We start from the raw sequence: 16,031 nt of genomic DNA on the forward strand, positions 1-16,031 counted from the left end.
TGGCACCATACACTCAAGTTTATTGAACAGACACAAGTTACACATTGGGTACTAAGCAGAACTCTGTACCAGTTTTCACTAACTCAAATCAAGTCAGCAAATGACAAATTTTAGAAGACACTCATTTTATGTCTCACCCAATGTGGGTGATCATAGGAGAAGCTAACCAAAGAAAATTACATTCTATGTTATTAGATAGCAAGTTAATTTGATATACAGAGCTTCCAAGTTACTTTAAGATATTGCAAAGAATTTCAAAACTAGTAGGGAATGGTTCATGTCCACCCTGAAATAAAATGTAGAATGTACCTTTTAGGGGTAAATAGCTTCATCTGTATATCCATGAATCACTCCCTCCTACCCATCAAAATATCAGTAGGTGTCTATTTAGATTAGGTTTACTAAATTAACAATGACTCAGAAATTATCTAGGTTTGGTTACATTGTTATATTGCACTTCAGAACAATAATTCAAAAATCCAGGATTTGGTACCTCTCCCAAGAAGTTCATTACATATCAGAAAATACAATGAAATACAAGCATATACGCACACTACCAAGTCAATAGGTTCACTGTTCAAACTAGCCTACCAACAAGTTAAAAGGGATACTCTCCAAGACATGGAGCATTGAGTTATTTCATTTGCCATTTTTGATCCTTTATTCAATTTCTGAATTTTACATTTTTTAATTTACCAAACTAACTCATATACAAACTATGCAAGAGCACTTACAAAGTGACATTAAGATAGACAATGGTCATAAACATGTATTCCAAGAATGACTTATTCTTCTCCAAGCTTGGCGTTACATTCTGCAACACAGACATATCTGTCAACTTACAGACTTTTTGCCTTATAAAAAGTACTTTATCAATTATATACTGTACTTTTCCCTCTTAACTCTTTCTTGGGGGTCATCATTAACCATCGGAAATATTCCACAGTCCTCTTAAGGAAGCCAGTATCAGTAAAGTCTCTTTTACTAATACTTTAATTTTTCTCTTTATATGAAGTATTGATGAGAATTTACTATGAAGTAGTAGTTTCATAACACAGGTAAAATTGTGGCACTAATGTTTTAATTGTTATATACTTCAGAATTATTAAGAACTATTATCAGAATTATTATAATAATTCATTACAAGAGAAAAGGAAAGGGATAAAAAGGAAAGAATGTCCCCCCAAAAATGTTTCTCAAAGTATCAATTCTAAAATAAATGCCTAAATAAGAAATCAACAACAGTATCAGTATTTCTTACCAAGATGAAATGCTTTAACTATTCCCTACCTCACTCCCATTTTTAAAAACTGATCAGATTATAAAAACTTATACTCAAGATGGAAAACGCAAATTTCGTAGTTTTAGGGTAAAAAGAATCCCAACATTTTCCCAAACATTTTCCTCAAAGAGTAAGCTTCCAAATTACACTTCTACCAAAGTTTTGTAGAGATATACATTTTCATTTTTAAAAGAAAATACTATTGCTTAAAACTGCATTTCATAAGGGAAATTTAAAATATGCTTCTAACAACAACATCCTTCAAGCTCCCATATAAGATTATACCTTGAGAGACAGGCCATAAAAGAAACAGACTGGGCAACAGTAAACAGTAACATTTTGTTAAAAGAGTGAATTTCTATCCAACATATACTTTCAGGGATGCCTACTATAAGGTGGGGAAACAGGTAAAGTGAAAGTTGTCACAGACCAATTTAGTGACTGTCTCATGGCAGACCCAAGGATAAAAATATTTTTTTAAAAAAACTTCAGACCTACTGGCAATAAAAATACTTACTGCATATAACTATGATCTTTTAAGCTACTAATAAAATCTATACTACACAACTTATAAATTTTGAAATTCATTAAAGCTAAATACAGGGTCTTGTCATGTTTTAACATATATAACTCATGTACCTCTGTTTTATGAATAGATTCTAGCTTAGCCACTTGTGTAGGGAATTGAACACAAGATGTGGCTAGATAAACTTCAATTATTTTTAAAGCATAGAAAAATATTCAATTATTTAAGGGAAATATTTATCATTGCCTAATTAAGACAGCAGTTAAAAGCCTATTAAATTCTCAATTTCTAAAGCACAACATGATGTAATTGCACGAAAGGTAAAATTAAGAGTCATTCCCAGACCTTGAGGCTCTGTGAATAAATCACACATTCCTCTAGAAGAAATCATCACCCTAGAGGCATATAAAACTATAACATGCCACCTGTGCAGCTTTTATATAAAAAGTCCTAGAAAAGTAATTTATGTTAATAAAACTACAAAAGTTTCAGTAACTTGAATTGCTTATAAAAGTAACTTTTCTAAGTCATTTTGACAGCAGAGATGGGTTTTACCCGTGACACCTTGCTTACATAAGGTAATATCCACAGGAGTAGCATCACACTGTTGTTAAAAGCAAACCAGTAAGCTACTTTAAGAATTTCAACTCCAAGCACTTCTCACGGGGTTGGAAATTTAGGTACAGGTTCCTGCAAACTGTAACGATCCCTCATTAATCTTAACCCATTCTTAGTAACAGTTTTGGAAATATAAGGAAAAATGCATATATAGGAAGAAAATAAATTAATTCCAACTAAAAATTCTTGCTCTGAGAGCGTACCGTTAATAAGCAACTCTACCAGAGAACTACAAACACAATCTTATAATTTAAATGCTTTCTTTTGTTGTTGTATTGTAAATAGCCAGCACACACAATGGGGTACATGTACTTTGGAAAGGATTCCCAACTGCATATGGCTTTAAGCATCACGATGATTAGTGACAAACTATTACACGAAAGAGGCATTTTTGATTATAAAATTTTTAGTATAGATTGGCTTAAAGAATTTGAAATAGGACCTAAACATCAACAAATTAAAATGTATTGAAATGGACTGTGGACTAAAACAAGAATAAAAATGTAATAGCATGTACCCTATTGTCATATTAAAATACTATACATTTGCTATTACAGGAAAGAATTTTAATGGATCTGCTTTTTTTATTAAAGTTCTATCATACAGGTTTAATATTTTAAAACCCAAGTTCATGCAGTTATAAAGTTAGAAGCTTAAAAACTCAACTGTAGTGTAGTGTACATTAACATTACATTCCTGTACAAAAGATGTGGACCTGAAGGTCCAAACATGGATTGCTTTAAGACAACAAAAACAACAAACAAAATCCAACATACAAAATCAGAAACAGGAATTGTAGGAGGTACTGTTTTATATAAAGTGGTAACTCAAGTACTACCTGTCATATGTACAAAGAAGAAGAACTATCACTTGAAATTTTATTATTTAAATACCTAAAAACACAAGTCAGTGGCTGTGGATTAAACATATGCCTGAACTTAATTATTAGAAAAAAGTTGACAAATATTGCTCTTGTTTTGTGGTTAATACCAACAGGCACCATTAGCAGTACAGTCGTGGAATTTTATTCCTCGTGAAGGAAACCGAAACCTGTGATGAAGGTGGTGATTCTCATGGGTCAGGATGCAGCATAACTTAAAAATCACAGTTAAGTTTCTGAGTTTCCTTCACCATTTTCATGAGGTTGAAGCTGTTCCCTTTCTTGCTCTTCTTGAGGTGGCCGGACACGTTTAAAAAAGCCCATCTGTTAGTTGAGGAAAAACTACATTACTGCCACATCAGTGAAGAATATTACAAGTACTCTGAGTGACCGTATTATCACCCCGAAAATTTAAATGGCACTTTGTACTTTTCTTCCTTCAAATATGCAGTGCTCTTTATGTATCATTAAAGTTCCTCTTCTATTCTTCCTTCTTTCCTGTCTCCCTTGCCCTTTTCTTCTGCTTCTCCTCCCTCCTGCTTTCCTAAGTCCAATACTTACCCTGTACATCACAAATACCAAAACAGCCAGCAACAGCAATCCGGCTAACACTGCCAAAATGATCACCCACACAGGCACGGGCATGGGTGTAGGCTGAATGCCCCACGTGACATTGGTAGTAACCTGTTGGGGGCAAAAAGGTTTTTTGAGTTTTAAAAATAAATCCCTGAATCATTCAACAAATGTCTAAATGCCTACTATATTTTAATAGTATTTATATTATTTTCTTTTGTTGTATCTGATAATTTGTGATTGATTATATATTTGGTATTGATAGCAGGCACATACACACATAAAATTCCCACAATGGGTTAACTTCAGGGTACCCCTGAAGTGATTTTTAAATAATCAAATCACTATCTTTGATATATTGGTCCCATTTTTAAACCTTAAAGATCTTTATAAACGTTAGTCTTCACCTCACGTAGTTAATTTCTGATGTTCTAATTTTGTGGGGACAAATTCCCCAAATTTCCACCCATAAAATCTGTATATGCTAAGAATCTCTTATACAGTACAAAACACTAAAGTAAAAGTTTGACCTTTAATATTCTGGGATGAGAGAGTAAAATAATACGAATCTAGATTGTAGGCCTATCAAATAACTTTTAAATTACCAAAACAGTTAAGGTGTCAATAATTTTAAAAAATCTATGGAACTGAACTGGGTGCAATTATTCCATTTCCCCAAATTGATGACTTACTAATGTGGAGTTGAAGATATCCTCAATTGGAAGGTTCTTATAAGGAAACTCAATGACATTAAAAGAAGCAGATGACTTCAGAGAGTAGGAATGATTCTGGTTTTCTTTCTGCATGAAAATAACAATGAAATGATTTCCTAGATGGAAGGCCTTTTTCATGTCTTTGAGAAAATGGATAGGCTGGCCGAATACTACATCTATCCACTTACATTCATAAATGTCTCAGTCCACAGCAGGGACTTTACATACAGGATTGCACTCTTTCCTCTGTCTAGTCGTCCAACCTGGCAGACAATCTTCAAGCACTCAGCAGTTCCACAGCCCTGCCAAAACAAATTCTTTACTAAAAAAAACGTCTATCATTTCTTCAACATATGAAAATTAGACATGTTAGTTGCTTTATGCGAAAGCCAAAGAGATGATCCAGATTCTTTTGCTTTATAAGAATAATGTTTAAAATGCATAGGCTAATAGTGGAGTCTATGAATGCTTTTGCCAAAAGGGGTTGGTTTATGGGGCACCTGGGTGGCTTAGTCAGTTAAGCGTCCAACTCTTGATTTCAGCTCAGGTCATGATCTCATGGTTATGAGTCTGAGCCCTGCATCGGGTTCTACGCTGACGGCATGGAGCCTGCTTGGGATTCTTCCTCTCCCCCTCTCTCTGCTCCTACCCTGCTCGTTCTCTCTTCCTCCCTCCTTCTCAAAAATATATAAATAAATACATAAATAAATAAATAAATAAATACAACAAACAAATAAGTACAAGTTGGTTTTAATGTGATTTGGTATAAAAGGATAAGATCTATAATACTTAACGATATATTTTTACGGCTAGTAGTCAACATTTTTTAGGTAAACTCAGAGCATATCATTTTAGTAAGACATATAAATGAGACTAACAATATACCTATAGAAAAGAAAAAGAAACAGAGTGAGTCTCGAGCAGCTATTCTATGTCTTTGCTACATTCAGTGTTTTTATCAGTAACTTGAAGGCAGGCAGGCAAAGATAGCAAATATTCACCACCCTCTATGTGCTGGTCAAACTGCATTAGACATGTCACATGCACAGTCACTGCAACACTACCCAGTGAGTGGACTTGCAGTCTGAGACAACGAATAGCTTCTTTCTTTGACCTGAGGAAGGGCATCTGTGAAACGCCAATAACTAACATCATACTTAAAGGAGAGATGAGAAACAAGACAACAATGCCCACTCATGACACTTTTATGAAAGTTTTTCAGAAGGTTCTCACCAGTATAATTGAGCAAGAAAATGATCAAATAAAAGGTATGAAGATTAGAAAAAATAAGTAAAGCTATCTCTATCTACAGATGACAGGATCTTATATACAGAAAACACTAAAGAATCAACAATAAAACCATTATAGCTAATAAATAAGTACAGAAAAGAAACAGAATACAAGATTGATAAACAGTTAAGTTGCATTTGTATACACCAGTAATGAAAAATCTGAAAATGAAGTGAAGAAAATAATTTTATTTAAAAGACCACCCTGGCATGCGTGCATGGCTCAGTCAGTTAAGCATCAGACTTTGGCTCAGGTCATGATCGCATGGTTTGTGAGCTCAAGCCCCATGTCAGACTCTGCTGACAGCTCAAAGGATTTGAACAGACATTTCTTGAAAGAAGATATACAACAGAAAAGATGCTCAACATCATTAGTCATTAGGGAAATACAAGTAAAACCACAATGAGATACTACTTCACAGTGACAAGGAAAACCATAAATCAAGATTAAAAAAATTCAAGACAATAGTAAGTGATAGCAAACATGGAGAAGCTGAAATATTCATACATTGCTGGCTGGGAATGTAACATGGCACAACCACTTTGGAAAAGTTTCTCAAAGTTAAACAGAGTTCCCATATGACCCAGTAATTGCACCTCTAGATTTATTCCCAAGAGAACTAAAAATATATGTTCACACAAAAACCTATACGAGAATGCTCACAGTGCCACTATTCAAAATAAACGAAAAGTAGAAATAATCTAAATGTTCAACAACTAATGAATGGACACACAAAATGCCAGATTCCCATAGGAGGGAATATTATTCAGTCATAAAAAATGACTGAAGTGCTTCTGTATGCTGTGACATGGCGAACCTTAAAAACATTATGCTGAGTCAAAGAAGACAGACACCAAAGGCCACATATTTTATGATAGTCCAGAAAAGACAAATCTTTAGGGACAGAAAGCAGATTAGTGGTTGCCAGAGACTGATAGCAGGGAAGAATATGTAGTGACTGTGTTATGGGTACAGTATTTGTTTTTGAAAAGTGATGAAAATGTTTTGGAATTAGATAATAGTGATGGTTGCACAATGTTGGAAATATACTAAAAATCACTCCATTGCATACTTTAAAATAGTTAAAATGGTGATTCTTATGTATGTTTCATCTTAAATTTTTTAGTGTAGTTCTGTAGGAGGATACAGCACAGGATCAAACGTACGGGGAGGGTTAAAAGTGATTTCTATTTCACCTGGGTTGTTCAGGGAAGTCCTGTCATAATCTGCCATTTAAAGGCACAGGAGATGGGAAAATAAGCCATGGGGATGCCTGGACAAAGAGCAATCCAGGCAGATGGGAGAACAATTTTCAAAGTCTGGTTGTAGAAACATGCTTGGGGATGTCTATTCAACAAAAAGCAGGGCAGCAAAAACAGGAGGAAGAGAATAAGGAGAGGAATGCAAACAGCAAGGCAGAAGGGCCTGCATCTTGTTGGGCCGTAAGGCTTTGCTTGGGCTTCCTCTCTGACTTAGGTGGGAAGGCACTGGAGTAAAATGACCTGACCTCTACTTAAAAGGAACACTGGCTCCTGTGTGGCAAATAAACTGTAGTGGGAGAAAAGGCAGAAATATGGAGTCCCACTAGACGTTTGGCAACAGTCCAACAGTGAGAGCTGAAGGTGGCCTCGGAGACGCTATAGTAGGGTAAAGCTGCTGCGAAGGGACCAGATTCAGGGTCTTTTGAAAACAGATATTGAAAGAATTTGCTGATACCCAGAAGGTGAGGTTTGAGAAAAAAAGAGGAGTCAGGCACCATGCCCAGGTTTGAGACAAAGAATGGAGTTGGTATTTACTAAAAAGTGGAACACTACAGAAAGAGCAGAGTTGAGAAAATATTCTTAGAATTAAGTTTAAGATTCTTATTAAATATTTAAGAGGAATTCCAGTAGGCAGTTGGATAATGGAGCCTGGAGTTCAATGCACAGAATCAGCTTCGAAATGTAAATCAAAGTCATCCATCCACACAGAGTATTTGTAGTCACAAGAGTGAATAACATCTCTAGTTTAGCACTATCTGATTACAACTTCCCATGATGATAGAAATGATAAGTAATGGACATATCTCTACTTCCCAAAGCAGAGTAGCCACATATGGCTACTGAGCACTTGAAATGTGGCTGATGTCTGTAATGAATGACTGCAGAGCAGACGAGAAATCTGCGGTGAAGCCCTGGAATACTCTAGAGGCAAAGGTCTGGAAATGGAGATCAGGAAGTAGCCAGTTGACGTAGGTGAAGAACCAAGAGAGTAGAGTCCTAGAAGAGGATAAGGACTGTTCCACGAAGGAGGAAGTGAAGAATTGTGCCAAGAGTCACTGAGCAGTAGATGAGAACTAAGAACAACTATGCAATTTGCTGATGAAAATAACTGTATTTGCTAATGAACATAAACAATATACCAAGTTCTCTGCTAGTGGATGGTTTGCAGATCTGTTAAACTTCAAAAACTTAAATGATTAGCCACTTTATAACCTTATAGTCATTACACTGGCTGACTCAACAGAAGTTAATTATAGCACTAATTATTCCTGTAATATATTTTTGTTGATGCCTCCTGCGTTCTTCCAATATTGCACGAAAGCCTCCAAGATTAGGATGAGAGCAAGGAGGTCAGTTAAAGGAGTAAGCCGAAAAATAAGCTGGAACATAAAATATGTTTATTAGCAATCTACAAAGATAGATTATTTGAAGAAACTCTGGTGTTAATTTGATGAGGAACAAGGAAAGTAAGAGGAGTGAATAGTATAAAAATATATGTAGTTCTTCCAAGCACAGCTGTTGTTATTTTTGAAATGTTCTTTGGCATCAGTTCTATAATCACATATTTTTAAATGTTTAAAGTGCTTGTTGTTGAAATGGCGCTTACCAAAGTGTGAACATCTCCTTCACTGAGGGTGAGATCCCGCTTAGTGATGAGATGGTTCCGGTCACCTTGCCCAGCAACTGTGTCATTCTTTTCAGCTTGCGAATTTGAGATCTAGGGTTACAGAGAAACTGGTGGTACATAATACTGCACCGACATTTTGGCATAAACTGTTACATATGATTACAACACGATGACTAAAAATGTGGTATGACAAATTCACCACTTAATATATGGTGGAAAGTTAAGAACAAAGAATCAAGATCAGAGATTCCCTAATATGTGGAAGAGAGATATCTCCACCTACCCATGATTTTCTCCCTTGCACAGCTAGAGGGGAAACTGATAAAACACATGGAAAGAGCCCGAAAAGTCACAGTACACATCTGTGATAAGTGTCAATCAAGAGTATATATTTTTGGTTCTGTTTTCTTAACTTTTCCTTAGTCCAAACTGGGGAATAGCTTCTTCTCCAAATACGTTTGTTAGGATGGTGAGGGCTATGCCCAAAGGTATAGAATTCCACAAAATGAGGGGCGCCTGGGTGGCTTAGTTGGTTAAGCATCCAGCTTCGGCTCAGGTCATGATCTCACGATTTGTGGGTTCGAGCCCTGCATTGGGCTCTGTGCTGACAGCTGGCTCAGAGCTTGGAGCCTGTCTTCAGATTCTGTATCTCCCTCTCTCTCTGACCCTCCCCTGCTCATGCCGTCTCTCTCTCTCTCTCTCTCTCTCTCAAAAATAAATAACACAGTAAAAAATAAAAAAAAATAAAAAAGAATTCCACAAAATGAAATTTTTCTAAATCATGGGAGTCAAAAGAGCTAGGTTAAGTAAAATGTTAGATCTTTCTCCAAAGACAAAAATTTCAACAACAAAACATCCCTGACACAATTTTCTATGTGGATAAACCACAGTACAATGAAACCAAAGCCAAATTGGGTCACTACATAAATAGATGATTCATTAGGACTTCTCATTATACAAATAAACAATTTAATCCTAAAGTAAATTATTTCTGTAGAGTTAGTTTCTGTATTAAAAATTTTTTTTTCATTTCTTTCATAGATTTAGAAAGAAAAGCATTAATGTCATCAAAATACAGAGTTGCTATTAAGTACATTACCTTAATTCTCAAAGGGTTGATCTCCATATCTGAAGTACAGTTCATAGGTCCATCAATATCATATTGAAGGATGTATAACAGAGTGTTATTGTTATATTTGTAAGGCCACTGAAGATTTAGCATTGCCTTGCTGAATGAACTTGGACCATTGTTTCTCAGCTAATGGGGAAAAGAAAATGTAACTACTTTGAGCAAAAATCTATTCCATAATCCTCCTCCTACATCAACCTTACGAATCATTAGCAATAGGATTTGAACAACAGCAGAGTTTCCAGTTATTCTGACATTACAACATGATCATTACGAGGCAAAAGAGATCAAACTCAACATTTAACTACTCTAGCGTAGGGCAGTATGTGTCAGTATGAAAATATATGCAAAAGAGGAAAATATGAAAAGTTATTGATGAAAGCACAGAAAATTTTCTTCCTATTGTCTTCCTTTCTTTAGGAAGAAAATTTTGATGATCTGCTATAGGCACCTTCAATTTTTAGTTATAACTGCAAAACATCCATATGAAAGTACGGAACAATGATCTACTGCTGTTATTGAAGTAGAACTAATTGGTTTTTGACAACAATTTGTATGAAGTGCATTCTTTAATCACTTGAAGCTACTTGTTTTTAAAAAAGGAACTTCTGGGGCGCCTGGGTGGCTCATTGGTTAAGCCTCCGGCTTCGGCCTAGGTCAGATCTCACGTTCGTGGGTTCGAGCCCCGCATCAGGCTCTGTGCTGACAGCTAGCTCAGAGCCTGGGGCCTGCTTCTGGTTCTGTGCCTCCTTCTCTCTCTGCCCCTCCCACTCTCAGGCTCTTTCTCTGTATCAAAAATAAATAAAACATTAAAAAAACAAAAACAAAAACAAAAAAAAAACGTTTAAAAAAGGAACTTCTGACTAGGGAAAAAATTCAAATAAATCTCTGTACATCCTTAAATTATGCAGAGTTTACATAAACACTGAACAGACGTGTTTTACAAGTAGCCTATCTGTTCTTCTCTTTAAAGGCTCTCCACCAGGTATCAATTAAAGCCAACAACTGCAAACCTCATAGATGTGCTGAACGACTGGCCCAACATCTTCTTCGGTCTCTGGGTTCTCCTTATGCTCCCAGTTTGGAATTGGAAGAAAGATATGATCAGGACTTGAGACTCTAAACAATGACCAAAGAAAACCTACCATGAATACCAAAATGATATGGTCAGTTCATTTTCAAAGTACCCTGTATCCAAATGAATAAAATCAGAATTAAATATATATGTATATATATGTGTGTGTGTGTGTGTGTGTGTGTGTGTATATATACATATATATATATATGTATATATATATGTATATATACATATATACATATGTATATATATATGTATATATATATAAAGGGAAAAAAGCCATCTGATATGTGAACATGCACATCCACCTACATACAAACTTCTCTGTATTGAATCTAATTTAACAGGTGTATTGATAAGTCAATTTGCCTGGAGGTTCAATACACGTATTTTGTGCCTGCTGTGGCCATGTCTGGTTTATTTCCAGAGGGTTACCAAATAAATATTTGCATCTTTGGAATAATATACCTAGGTCCCTCTTTCTACAGAAGCTCCAGCTCTAGTCAAATATCATGAAATATGAGTGCTACTCCCCAAAAGAAGTTACTGGGACTACGAGTTGCCTTTTAAAAGTAATTGCATTTTAAAGCAGTTTAAATCTCACAAGAATGCGATACTCAACTTGGTCATCATACTGACCCTCTTATCTCAACAGCAGCTAAGACAGCGAGGTCCACTTTGTAAGATACAACTGGGCTTACTTTGTCAAAGAGATTGGAACTGAAAAAGAAAAAAAAATTATTTTTGGGCCTGAAATGAGCACAATCTTCATCTAAGACATACAGAGGCAAATGCAGTGAAACTAAAAACAAACAAATTAAAAGCAACAAAGAAAGGAAAAACGAAAATAATTTTCATTAGCATTTAATTCTAAGAAGATGATCAAATTTTACTTCTTTTACTTTTGTTTCACAAGCTCAAAACTAACAAAATGATTCTTATGATATAAATATTTATTTTAAAAATGGTATAATCAAGTATTGGGATTTTAGTCTGTTCTATTCCATAACATTTAAAATATATTACATAATATATTTATGACAAAGAATATTTCCTCAATAGTTATTACAAACTGAAAACAAGTTGTTTACAAACCTTTGGATTTGCAAATCAAATTTCACAGAAGTATCCATCTCTGATTGCTGGTGCACACTGAAACGAAGACCAGCTAGGAGCTGACCGGGGAGGAAGGCACAGTAACGTTAATTAAAACAATGTCTCATCAGTGAAATTTAAATTCCAATGTCCAAATCAAAGAGTTATTCTAAAATAGAGATTTTTTTCTGAGCTTACAATAAAACTGAAAGTACTGTAACAAAGATAATTAAATCCAATCTTCTATTGAATCTTTTAAGATATATGGGCCACTCCATAAAGAGGCCTATTTAACAATTATTAACATAATTCTATCTCCTCATAATACCTCATGTTAACTTTATAAAAATGCCCAAGTAAATATCTGTTGATTCACTGAAAGCACACTGATTTGGTGACAGGAAGTTAACAACTGAACTTGTGACGGAGCAGGAAGGAAGAAGTGAATGGGTATTAAAGAGCAAGAGAACCTGGCTACCTAGGGCCACGCCCAGAATCTCTCCATCTCTCTCACAACTCCACTGCAACCATCACAGTAAGTCCTACGGAGGAGGTAGGGGGAATTGTTACCTTAAAGAAAACAACTGAGCTAATAAGGTAAGAGAAAGCAGACTTCTTGGGGAATCATTTATCATGCATAAAAACAATACGGGGGATTCCATCCAACTGTCTTCCACTTTACACAGCCTGACGCTGGCCACCTGAAATAACCTGAAATTATCCAGACTGAATGAGCTGTGAGTGAGAAAGCTAGAGAGCATGAGAACATAGAAAAAGAAACATAGAACATGGAAATAAACAACAACAACAAAAAAATAAAAAGCATTTTCACTTGTTAAACATTATTAAATATATGTGGAAAAATTCAACTCAGGGTACTCTGTCCAAGGCCTCTTCCCTAAGATACCACGTATTTAGAAATACCACATAATAATAACTTTTAATAGAAAATATTCTTAAAGAAATAAGGGGCTTTTTTCAAAATATATTTGACATAGAACACTGTGTAAATTTAAGGTGTACAATATGTTGATTTGATACATTTATAAATTCTAATATAATTGCCATTGTCACTATGGTTAGCATCTGAGTCTCTTCCCATAATTACCATTCCTATGTTATGGATGGAATAAGGATCTAGTCTCCTAGCAAGGTTGACGATTCTAATATGATATTGATTTTTTTAATTTTTATTTTTCAGGAAGAGAGAGAAAGAGAGCAAGTGCACAAGTCGGGGAGGGACAGAGAGAGGGAGACAGAGGATGGGAAACAAGCTCTGCACTGACAGTAGAGACCCGCGAGATCTTGACCTGACTCAAAGTTGGACTTAACGACTGAGCCACCGAGGTACCCCTACAATATTGTTTATATTCACTATGCTGTGCATTAAATCTCTAAGATTTATTTATGACTAGTTGCAAGTCTGTACCCCTAAACAACATCTCTCCTGTTAGACGTTGCTTAAGGATAAACATGGAGTACGGAGCCCCATATGATAAACGATCCTCAAATTACCGAAGTCTTTGTGCTATTAAATTCTGTTGAAAAAGTAACATGAAACATATTCCCATTTTCCTTTGATACTAAGAATTCTACAAGATATATTTTTGTTTAACTTTTAGAGCGTTTGGGAAGCAACCCATTGCGAGCATCTTTTCAAGCTCCTGGGCTCCCTTCTCCACCACCTCAAGGGGAGCCTGATCCAACACTAAGGGCCTCTTTGATTCTATTCAGTTTGATGCTACAGGCTTCCAAGTTCAGGAGATAATTCTATCTCATTAAATAATGACAGTCTTAGTATTTGTCAGAGTAGTTTTAAAGATTCATTAGGTTAAAATACCAGAGTTACAATTTTAGCCCTTAGTTAACCCATGTTCTCATCCATTTAGCAAACTGAAGGCCATAAATTGTAAACATGGCTTACTAACTACAGGGTAGAAGTGCAATCCATTATTTTATTATCTTACTCAAAACCAAATAAAACTCTACTGATCATTACAGTCTAAATAAAAACCTATTTAAAGATATTATTCTGAAAATTTATTTTAAAAAATACTATAAACAAACCCATAGAAAATTTTGCTATTTTCTTTAAAAGAAAAAAATATCCATTTAGTTAAAAACATCTTACTTGAGTTCCAGCCTTCATTGGGTTTCCAAGGTCACATACCACCTGGCGGGTTTGGTTATCTGTTTTAAATGCACAGGAAAGTCTTGCTAAGGCCTTTGATTGGTCAAAAAAAAAAAAAGATAGAAAATATTATAAATTAATGACCAAAGAAAAAAAAGCTGAAGCCCCTAGACTATAAAGTTCCTAGAAGATATCCTACAGTTGGATAGTTAAGTTTCTTGTTTCAAAAATACATCCGTCTATTTGAGTAAATGTGGGGGTGGGTATGGGAGAAGCCAGAATTGTGTACAATTGCCACATATGAATATGAAGATGTTTCTATAGGATCCCTAGAGGATTTAGATACATAACCTTATTACGCCTAACATTATTTGATGAACAGGCTTAGACACTTTATCTATCTGACCTTGTTTCATGCATTTCACTAGCAATCCTAAAAATGTCCTATCAGTGCATTATCCAAAGTATTAGGCTTGAAAGGAATTATGTAAGACAGGCACTCTGTTGCCTAGCAATTTAGTAGAAAGGCTAAGCTTGTACTACACTAAGTAGGGGAGTAACTCGTTAATGTTAATGAGACCTGTGAGTGCATTTCCATCTTTAACGAGGCAGTGTGCTTACCTCACTATTGCGGACAACCCCGATGAAATCAGCCTGGGGTGGGATGGAAATGATGAGCTCAGCTTCATAGGCACCTTCTCCTTGATTCTGAGCCTTAACCATCAATGTCAGAGGATTGTCGTCTCCAATATAGATCTTCTTTTGATCACTACAAGTTAATAAAAATATAGACAATGAAAAAAGACTGCATAGGGAGAATATGATTGTTCCCAGAAACAAGAGAAATACAAGACAGCACTGACATGTTCAACAGTGTCTCAAGATATTTTAAGACTATTCACAGCTCAAGAGAAAACCGGAAATAGTACATTGAGTACAAATCCAATGCTTCTCTCAGTAAAAGAACGCATTAATGTCACTAGTATATCACTACCAGTCATATTATTGAGGTAATTTTGTATCTCTTTGTAGGTACTTTTTAACTCCCTGATTTTTTCCCTAAAAGCTGAATAAGGGCCACCTAGGTGGCTCAATCAGTTAAGTGTCCAATTCTTGGTTTCTACTCAGGTCATGATCTCAGGGTTCATGAGACTGAACTCTGTGTTGCGATTCTCTCTCTCTCTCTCTCTGCCCCTCCTCAGCTTGCTCACACACACACTCTCTCTCAAAATAAACTTTATAAATAAATAAATAAAGCTGAACTAATCACTGTCATGATTCTCAAAATATTCTTTAAAATTTATATATCATTGGAGCACCTGGGTGGCTCAGTTGGTTAAGTATCCGACTTCAGCTCAGATTGACCTCACAGCTAGTGATTTTGAGCCCCGTGTCTCAAAAATAAACAAACAATAAAAAATAAAAAAAAGTATATATAATTTAAAATACTAATCAGAGAGGCATCTGGGTGGCTCAGTTGGTTGAACATCTGACTTTGGCTCAGGTCACGATCTCACAGTTCGTGGGTTTAAGCCCCGCATCTGGCTCATTGCTTTCAGTGCGAAGCCTGCCTTGGATCCTCCGTCCTCCTCTCTCTCTGCCCTCCCCCACTCATGCATGCTCTCTCTCTCTCTCTCTCTCTCTCTCCCTCCCTCTCAAAAACAAAATAAAACACTTTTTTAATGTTTACTTATTTTTGAGGGAGATACACAGTGCAATTGGGGGAGGGGCAGAGAGAGAGGAGGAGATACAGAATCTGAAACAGGCTCCAGGCTCTGAGCTGTTAGCACAGAGCCAGATGCAGGGCTCAAATTCATGACCCATAAG

At 35.8% G+C, this 16,031-nt stretch overlaps 1 protein-coding gene across 2 annotated transcripts in view; it reads right to left on the minus strand.

Moving 5' to 3' along the window:
• The window catches only part of ITGAV (integrin subunit alpha V), an 88,849-nt gene continuing 72,818 nt past the window's right edge, over positions 1-16,031 (minus strand). For both annotated transcript variants that reach the window (XM_029934280.1, XM_029934281.1), the window contains 11 exons: positions 14,826-14,973; positions 14,205-14,297; positions 12,074-12,153; positions 11,618-11,698; positions 10,914-11,019; positions 9,871-10,029; positions 8,751-8,861; positions 4,781-4,894; positions 4,572-4,679; positions 3,868-3,990; positions 1-3,630 (listed from right to left, as the gene is read on the minus strand). In XM_029934280.1, coding sequence (XP_029790140.1) covers positions 3,535-3,630; positions 3,868-3,990; positions 4,572-4,679; positions 4,781-4,894; positions 8,751-8,861; positions 9,871-10,029; positions 10,914-11,019; positions 11,618-11,698; positions 12,074-12,153; positions 14,205-14,297; positions 14,826-14,973 — 1,219 coding nt within the window. In that variant the 3' untranslated portion in view covers positions 1-3,534. The remainder of the gene's footprint in view (positions 3,631-3,867; positions 3,991-4,571; positions 4,680-4,780; positions 4,895-8,750; positions 8,862-9,870; positions 10,030-10,913; positions 11,020-11,617; positions 11,699-12,073; positions 12,154-14,204; positions 14,298-14,825; positions 14,974-16,031) is intronic.

This window comes from Suricata suricatta, chromosome 3, assembly GCF_006229205.1.
Source record: "Suricata suricatta isolate VVHF042 chromosome 3, meerkat_22Aug2017_6uvM2_HiC, whole genome shotgun sequence".
Taxonomy (NCBI): domain Eukaryota; kingdom Metazoa; phylum Chordata; class Mammalia; order Carnivora; family Herpestidae; genus Suricata; species Suricata suricatta.